The following is a 9,954-nucleotide window of genomic DNA, read 5'->3' on the forward strand; positions in this document are numbered from 1 at the left end:
AGGTGTCCAGCCAAAAGATATGATTCTTTGAGGCTCTACAATTATTTGTCCTTGTGTGATGATTAAGCTTTGACACCTCTTGTTTGAGTGTCTTGTGACACAGTGCATGGAAAGCTTTGACTGACTTGGATTTTGTTTGTTCTTTTAAGTTAATATGCTTAATTTCTTGCTTCAGTATAAGAGCTTTTAGCATGCATAATTTTATATTATATACTAGTTAAGTTTTTGTTCATTGACAATTAGTAACTTTGTAGCTGTTGGTTGTAACTGCTAATAACTTATAAATCTTGACAAAACATTTCTCCATTCCATTATTGCTTTGGCTATTGTACATGTCTTCTATGCACAATCTTATTCTGTTTTTCTCAGATTTAGTCTGTTCCTATGTTTCAATGTTGAGTGGTTTAGTTGTTGGAAGAATACATTCTCTAGAAATGATGTAAACATAGTAGATTGGGTTACACTATTCCATTTCCTAACAAAAATGACAACTTGTATGTAGTTGCCTGATTTACAAGAAACAGCTGCCAGATTTCCATCATACCCTGTTGTCCCAACAAATACAGGACACAGTGGTAACTGAATTGCCTTTGGGAATAGGCTGGCTTGAGCTATTCTCTTTCATGACACCTGTTCATTGTCATTCAGTAGTACCACTTGATCTTGAGAAATTTGAAACTTAAAATTAGACATGAACAAAATATTCTTTTTTGTTTGTCATGTAAATCTTCAAGCTAAACTGTTTACCCCTGGGTTCCACGTGTCTCTTTAATAGGTTGCCCATTAAACTGCAACACAAGCAATTTTGTCTTACTAATTTTCCCCCCTCTTACATAGCAACATATTTACCTAAAGTGTCAGCCATTTTCACTCCCAGTGCTGATGAGACTAGCTTTCACTTTACTCTAACCTTATATGCCCACTTGTCTCAATAAAGACTGTAATCACAAAGATTGGCCTTCTTCAGGAACAGATAATAGTTATAAAGCCTATTGTCCCAACATCTGGGACTGCTTCTATTACAAATAGACGTCTTAGACTCTATTAAGAAAAATGTCATAAAGCTATTCAGACTCCCAATTTCTGGTCTGTTGTGTGCTCTTTCCTTGTTTTCGTGTTTTCTACTTACACTGACCTGGTTTTGGACCAAGCTAAGCTCAAGTCACTTTTCAGATCCATTTGTACTCCCTCCTCTACTCTCTCTCTCTCCAAACTGCACTAAATGTATCCACCTCTTCTCCATAGTAATCACCCACTCTGGAATTAAGTGTTTGTGCATGTTTTTTTTTCTGTAGTTTAATAGCAACCTTGTCCCTGTTACTAGTTTTAGGAAGTAGGAGTTGATTAAAAGAGGAAAATACATTGAATAACCATTACTATTTAGTATTTACTTTCCTATGTACTGAGTTCATTCATTGTTTTTTACATGGACCTGTACTTCTGTAGTAAAAATGAAAGAGATAATTTATGGAAATCTATCCATATTCAAGATTATTTACATTTATAATATTGCATTGTCCTTAAATCTCAACTAGACATCTATAATATTCTATTATGATTATGATGCAAGTGTTAGGGACTTGTGTGATGATTCTGGAGTGCTTATTGTAAAATCTTTATCCAGATTTGCATCAAGACCATTTAATTGTGGCTGATTACTAATGTATTATTTAATTTCTTTTTTAGGTCTCCAAGTCAAAGAAAAATAAATGGAAAAATAAAGCTTAAATATATAATAAATACTTGGTTTGTGTTCATCTTTGTATTTGTCCCACAATATTCTTTTGTGAAATTATTTTAATTATATTTATTGTATTGCACATTGTATGATATATTCATATTTAAATTATGGTTACTAAGTCTTCATTATTTTCACAGTACCTTGTATGTATTATATATTCAAACAATTTTTTTTTATTACATCAAAATGAAAAGCTTTGTGATCATGAGTCAAATATGAGTGTAAATAATATGTAATAAATATACTCGAGATAATTTCAGGCATAGGATTTGTAAATTAAATTTTTGTCTTGCATAGTACTTCTTTAATGCTTGTCTCTCATGCATGGATTGGGCGATTTGACAGACAGGATTCAATGAACCAGAGGGTTGCTTGAGCTCCAATTTCTGCTTTGGCATGGTTACTACAGTTGGATGCTTGTTCAAGGACCAACAACTTTGCATTGAACTGGTTGCTTTCTTCATAGAATCTTCCAACCACATAACTCACAAGACCCCTCAACTGTGTGGGGTTGTGCTATAATAGACAGGATTGAGATGGGTGGGTAGGTATCTTTGAAAGGTGAGAGAGACGTGGTTTGAGATAAATGCAGTGAACAGTGAATGTTTGGACTGGGTCTTGGGAGATTGATTTGATGACTGAAAGTAGGTGGAAAGTAGTAGTAAAACTACATAGATGAGAAATGGTGGTGGGGGTATGCAGGGGTCAAGCATGCAAAGAAGGATATAGTGAACAGGTAAGTGTTAGCAATTTGTGAAAGGATGAGGTATGGTAGTCTTCCTTTGACAGGTTTCATCTCTGAATGCAGATGTTAGTAAATTTCCTTTCTGTCAATGTTTTGTTTGAAAACTTACTAAGTTTGAACTGGAAATTTGGTTAAACATAATAAAGGACACTGGTAATGATATGGAAGTGATAATTTCCTGCTATTATTGTTATTACCCTTTATAAAAAAAATCAAATTTCTTTTTACTTTTATCTTTGTGAGCTGTACAAGCCATGCACTGGTGCTGTCAGTCAGGTGAGGGTAGGCCATGATGAATTTAGCATACAGGTAGGGGTTGACCAGGGCTCCGTTCTCAGCCCACTCTTATTTATTAAGAGGCCATGACAGGAATTCAAAACTGAGTGCCTGTGGGAATTGCTATATGCTGATGACCATGCTCTTATTGCAGAATCGGAGAAGTTTCAGGTATGGAAACAAAACCTGGAAATCAAAGGGCCTTGGTGTTAATCTAGCAATGGCCAAAGTTGTCAGTAAGAAAGACAATAAAACTCTGTCAGGTAAATGGCCTTGCTCAGTATGTAGGAAAGGGGTTGGAAGAAATTCCATTTGCTGTGCGGATCACAGGTAGATTGACAGTCTTTGTATGTGACATGTGCAGAACTAAAAGCACTTCAAATGCCCAGGAGGCTCTCTTGAGGTTGTAGATAGATTCTGTTACCTAGGTGACCAAATTAGTAATGGAGGATAATTGTTACAATGTGAAGAAAGTATCCAAAATAACAATGCAAATTTCATGCTGAAAGACAGTTTATCTAGTGAAGTCACATCATCTCAAAGATCTGAGATAATGCTTGATTAATTCAGATCAATCTGATGTATTAAAAGCATTACATTTGGCTCAGTGATCTGAATGCTAAAGGATATAAAAAGATGTCATTTAAATATGAAAAGATTATTGCAGATGCGTTGGTATTATAACTCAGAATTTTGAGCAACTGAGGACATGCATTAATAAAATATTTTGTAGACTTTAATATTACAATTAGCTCTTAATGAAATATGGAGCATACACTAACGTAAGACATCTTATTGAAACATATCTAGTATTTCAATTGATTTTGCATTAAATTTCATCAAGCTTATACTGGATGTATTATTTTATTCTTACATATTTTGGAATTGATTTGTAGAATAGTTCAAGGTATGAATAACAAGAACAAAAAAAACAAGAGAAACTCAAAACCAATATTTCATTAATTTAATTGGAAAATGAGCAATAAGGCAATGAAGTTTAATGTAATTCCATATTGACAGCTAGAAGTTTGGTTGGTGTTAAAATAAAAAGATAATGATTAGTTGCCTGGACACCCATAATATTTTCTGCTGCTTCCAAAGAGAGTACTTGCTGCTTAGCAACAGCTGTTACTTGATGTCCAGTCTTACGGTTTCTAATTGATGAAGTAATGGCTAATGGTTGACGATAGATGTAACAATGTTTTGAACAATCACTGATGATTGCATAAGAGAAGTCAGGTGGACAAGTTGAAAATTTCTTTTGTTGTTTTGAAGCTTGAACATAACCAAATGCATTGAATGTTGCTACATGCCGCCATGGTTGTGTAGCTAAGTCAAAGCTGTCATCATCACCTAATTGCCACACTAAACCATCAACATCATGGCGTAGACAAACAGCAGGAGCTTTCTCAACATCAGTGAAGGTGTTGAAAAGCCACTGATGACTTCCAAGATGGGCCTGAAATGTAGGAGTGAATAATTGGATTTCAGATAGTCAAATAAATTTTATACTGTGAGAAAAAGTTGGAGAGAATTATAAATATTTCATCTGTTAATACAATACAGTATGATGTTATCACTTTCCTTGGATTTTACTGTTCCACTACACAAATAGAAGGCTTGTACATAATATGGAATGGATCTCAGTATAAGCTGACATAAATAACATGCACAATATACATGATTGCAATCTTTCAACTGTACTATTAGCTAACAACTTGTTACTTGGGTAACCTTAAGTAGCAGTTGAAACTGCATAGAAAAAGAATAATGAAAATTTAATGGAAGGGGCGAAAGCTCAGAGAGCTATTTGTTATTGCAGTTAGCAACAAAGTTCTTCAAGAGTGGAGCAGATTATATGATGGTTGTATGCAAAGTGAAGTGTTGTATAGAAGTGAGATATATGCACTAATTGCAGAGAGTGTATGAATGCTGGGAAGAAACGAGATAGCTATGCTCTACTGGATGAATAAATCACCATGCATGAATGACACCATGGGTGATCTGAGAGAAAAAGAAACTAGTTGTAGCTTGAAATCTACACTACATTGGACATGCGATGCATACAAAGAATGACTATATAACAATATGGCTAAGAAGAGTCAAATGTGCCATTTGGAAGGAGCTTGTGGGTATGGTGAAGGTTGCATAACCTCACACAGATGACAAAATCGTAAAACGATGTGACATAATGGCCTACCCATGCTGCTATGGGAGAATGGAGGTGAAATGATAAGATGGAAAGAAAATGAAGTTACCTGGTGTGTAATTTCATGTTTGACACCATCAATACGCACTAACATGGCCTGTGTATCGGGATATGCATCACAATCTTCTAACTGTTGGCTGTTGAAGGGTTTATTGTGCTTGTCTGGATCAGGATTCTACAGAGATAGAATAATAGAAATGAAAATAATATTAAAAAAAACAACAACCATTACATATGATTGTTTCTCAGAGAGATGCATTTTCTAAGTCTTAGAATTGCTAATACCCTTTAACGACCTGTGTTGGAACATGTGGACTAGATAATGTAAGACTGGATTTCCAGCAGAACAATATTGCTAATGACAATTTCTGTTTCATTTTTAGATTAATGAGCTGTGAAAATAAAATATTTTATTGCATTAGTTGAATCAGTAATGAGATTTAACCTTTGTTCTCAGTTACCAGCTGATGACACATGCCAATCAACACCTATTAGTACTAGAACTGTCTTTAACATCCATTAGTCGAAGTATTCTTACTCTTAAGTATAGTATTTCATTTAACATTTGAAAAATAAAGTTATGTACATTTATATTTAACACACTCAAATGTAGAAAGACCTTGACTGGAAAATGCCTTGGAAGAGAAATTCTCCTTACAGGCAATGTATGTGAAAACACTAAACTGGACATTGACTGAAGTCATCAAACCGTAGGACAAGTTTCTGTGTTATTATGCTTCATCAGTAACAGATCTTAATTGATTATGCAAACAGCAGATCTATTTCATAAAGCAAATTGAAATTTTGAAAGATAAACATGAATTTTACACTGAAGATAACCTTGGAGTGGTTGGCGTTAGGAAGGGCATCCAGCTGTAGAAATTGCCAAATTTAGATTGGAGCCTGGTGTTGCCATCCGGTTTCATCAGTCCTCAGTCAAATCGTCCAACCCATGCTAGCTTGGAAAGCGGACGTTAAACGATGATGATGATGATATATGTATGTGCATATATATATATATAAATATAATTGTAGATATTTTATTTATTAAATGATAAAGAAGAGCATGTATTTTATTCAATCAACTCCTTTAAATACAGTTTTGCAGCAAGTAATTGACTATAACTGTGAACACTCATAAACCATAGATATGACATTAATATCTTCTAGTTACAAAATATAGACGAAAAGGGTACTGACCCATTGTTCAGAAGTTAGATGAGATAACCTATTGTGTATCTCAGCCAGTTGTTCCTCAGATGTAACCATTTCACCACGCATATTACCTCTGACAACAAGAGACCACATACTTCCATCTCTCTTGGACAGATACACTTCAAGTCTACAATATATAAATAAATAGAAACAAAATGAGTATATAAAAATGGTTTTACAGAAAGGAAATGCTTATGTTCTGATATGTCTAACCATGTGTTTTTATTTTACTCATAATAAATATGTTGAAAGAGAATAAAATTATCCATCGACTATTAATTTTTTTTGCATAAGCACAAGGCTTATTTTGCTTGTAGTTAATTGAGCTTACAATAATATCTTGGTAAAAGGTTTCAACACAATATAAGATGGAACTAAATGCTGAACACTACTTAATCTGACTTTCCACTATTTCTGTCAACTTGAAATCTATTTTAACACATATCAATGAGGGTCCTGATTTTTTTTTAATAAAAAGCCTTAATATGATCTAAATTAAAAGACAATATAATGAATGATTCAAACCAATTGTGTGACAGTTACACATGTATATGATCAAATGGTATCTTTTGAAACATGAATTTTAACATATCTATATTTTATTGTTGGTATGGACTGGTAAATTTTCTAGAAAGGCTATAAAGCACCATAAAAGTTTTTTTTCTTCATGAATATTATATTTGTTAGCTTGGGACTAGAAATGCAATATAACTGGATGAGTTTACTGTGGTTAATGCTTATATGTAGTAGATATGTAAACATGGCAAATTTAACTATTTCTCTACAGATTGAAAAACAACCTTGATCGATTTTCAAACCTTAGGTTCTCATCAGAGATGTTTACATCACTTGATCAATCACAGAAAAATAAGTAGCCAATCCAGTAGCTTCAGAGATATGGGGTTACTAATTTGCATAATATATGTGTTTAGCACTTTATTTAATATTGTCAGTGGGGATCTCAGTTCACATAGTATATAATTTTAACACCCACTTTTCTATACTTGCATGGCTCAGATAGAATTTAGTGGAGTACATTTTCTACTATCAGATACCCTTCCTGTTAACAAGCATCACATGTTTCTAAGCAAGGTAATAATATTTCCCCATTGCTGGACATGTTTACATGGAAGATTGGAAGCGAGTATCACTGCTTGTATGATGGTGATACATCTTTACAACTATAGTGTGATGTTAAGACAAAGAAACACATGCACATGTGCGCACACACACACTCTCGCTCACAACAGTCTTCTTTTAATTGCCATGTACCAATTCATTAAAAAAGGTTTTTGTCAGCTTGGGACTATAGTTGAAGACACTTGCCCAAGGTGCTGTGCAGTGAAAGTGACCCCAAAACCATGTGTTTGGGAAGCAGAAATCTTAACCACACACACATGCAAAATAATAACTTCCTACTTGTTATCATTTAAAGTCCATGTAGATTCTTGTGTGTTAATTAGATGGTCAAGTTGTCCTGATAACAACTGGTTACCAGTTTTAAAGCCTACATCAATGTAATCAGATTGAAGAGTGATGTAAATTGATTCTTTTGGTGTTCCTTCTGGCAGCAAAAAATGAACAGTAATAGACTCTGCATTCTGCATCCACGTGTATTCAGGGGCTGTAAGTAAAAATTGAAAGGTATTATATTCATGTGTATATATACAGGGTGCGTAAGGTATTTGAGGACATACCTTTTTTGGGTCATTGCTGCATTTTTTGCTAACTGTGTATAATCTTTGTTTCAGAAAATGATAATGACAGACCCTCAGCTTACTCAAGAAACGAAGAGGCATGCTCTTATTGTGGTTATAAAGGCTGAGCATTGTGATTTAGAAATACCTCGATTTTTAAAAGTTGCCAGATCTTTCATCTACAAAGTTTGTAAGGAGCTAGAGACTGAAGATAGAAACATATCACCAGTATCAAACCATAAAAAGCATTCTAAAATCTCTGAAACCATCAGAACACCTGAATTTATCCAGTAAGTTCAACAGACCATTGATTATAATCCCCAAAAGTCCATGAGGTCAATTGCAAAAGATCACTATGTATCAGAAGGAACAGTCAGAAATGTTGTCCACAAAGACACCAGATATAGGTCTTATATGATGGGGAAAGGTCAATTTGTCAGAAAAAAGCAAAAGGAAACCACTACATCAGCTCTAAAAGGCTATTAAACAAACTGAAAAATCCAGCAGAAGAAGATTTGATTTGGTTTTTCTCAAACAAGAAAAACTTCGACCAAAATCAAAAAGTTAACAGAAGAAATAACAGATGGTTATGTGTTGACCCTTCTGAAGTTCCATGTGTTATGCATACAAAATTTCCTCTCACTCTCATGGGTTTAGGGGTTGTCAGCAATGAAGGACGTGTGATGCCTCCTTACTTCTTTCCACAAAGCCTTAGAATTAACTCTGCTACCTTACACTGAGGTCCTGGATAGACAGTGTATGTAATGGAAGGTCATGTGTTTCAGTAAGACTCTGCACTATCACACATGGCTCTATTAATACAGGAAGGGATGGATGAGAATTTTCATGATCACATAACCCCTAACATTTGGCCTTCTAATTCCCCAGATCTCAATCCATTGGACTATTACATGTGGAGCATTGTCGAGAGAGAGGTCAATGAACATGCCTATAATACCAAAGATTTTTTGAAGGCTGCCATAGTCAAACTAATGTCCAAAATGAACCAGGACAACTTGATTTGAGCATGTAGATGACTTAGGTCTCATATAGAAGCAGTTGTTGAAGCTGAAGGTGGCTTTATTGAATAACATTATAAAAAAGGTTTATTTTTATTCTCATAACATTTTTTGATAAATAAAGTTATTATCTGTTATTATATAGCTGTTTTTTATAAACATAAATTTGTCCTCAAATATCCTGTGCACCCTTTGCGTGTGTGTATATATATATATATATATAAGTGTATAAATGAACTTATTCCATCACAATCGTTTATTTATTTATCTGTTGTACACATGTCTTTTTCTTATATAACAATCATTGTTTTTAATTCCCACTTTTCCATGCTTGCAAGGGTAAGACAGAATTCATTGATGCAGATTTTCTACAGTCTGATACCTTCCCTGTTGCCAATTCCTACTTGTATCCAAAGAAGGTAGTATTTCCCCATAATTGGACATGCTTTCATGAAAGATTTGGAAATGAAAGACATGGCTTGTGTGATAATGAGGTACAAACAGCCACACACACACACACACATACATAAGTACATATACTACACACACACATATAAATATATATTGCTAGGTTGGAAAAAGAGATGTAAAAATGAATACATCATTTAATAATATACCATATAAACATAGATGTACAAATACACACACACACACACACACATCTTGGTACTGACCAGGCTATTGGACGTTGTTATACATCACTGGTCACAATGCACTTTGTGTTGTTTTAGCTTCTGAATGATGCCACACCACTGACTAGGCAAGCAGGCCAACATTCTCCCTGATTGGAAGACTAATCCATTGCAGGGTTACCCATTTACAGCTGAGGGGACTGGAGCAACATGAAATGAAGTGTTTTGCTCAAGAACACAATGTGCAGCTGGTCTGAGAATTGAAACCACGATCTCATGATTGTGAGTGGAACATCCCTAACAGCTAGTTTCCATCTACCAGATCCATTCACAAGATTTTGAGCAGCCCAGGGTTGCAATATAAGACACTTACCCAAGGTGCTGCACAGTTTGACTGAACCTGAACCTATATGGTTGGGG

At 34.6% G+C, this 9,954-nt stretch overlaps 1 protein-coding gene across 1 annotated transcript in view; it reads right to left on the reverse strand.

The window, feature by feature from the left end:
* Window positions 1-3,712: 3,712 nt before the first annotated feature.
* The window catches only part of LOC106880979 (nudC domain-containing protein 1), a 15,858-nt gene continuing 9,616 nt past the window's right edge, over window positions 3,713-9,954 (reverse strand). Inside the window, exons 6-9 of the mRNA XM_014931161.2 lie at window positions 7,606-7,810; window positions 6,172-6,313; window positions 5,021-5,146; window positions 3,713-4,221 (exon numbers count right to left, since the gene is read on the reverse strand). Coding sequence (XP_014786647.1) covers window positions 3,760-4,221; window positions 5,021-5,146; window positions 6,172-6,313; window positions 7,606-7,810 — 935 coding nt within the window. The 3' untranslated portion in view covers window positions 3,713-3,759. The remainder of the gene's footprint in view (window positions 4,222-5,020; window positions 5,147-6,171; window positions 6,314-7,605; window positions 7,811-9,954) is intronic.

This window comes from Octopus bimaculoides, chromosome 1 (genome assembly GCF_001194135.2).
Source record: "Octopus bimaculoides isolate UCB-OBI-ISO-001 chromosome 1, ASM119413v2, whole genome shotgun sequence".
Taxonomy (NCBI): domain Eukaryota; kingdom Metazoa; phylum Mollusca; class Cephalopoda; order Octopoda; family Octopodidae; genus Octopus; species Octopus bimaculoides.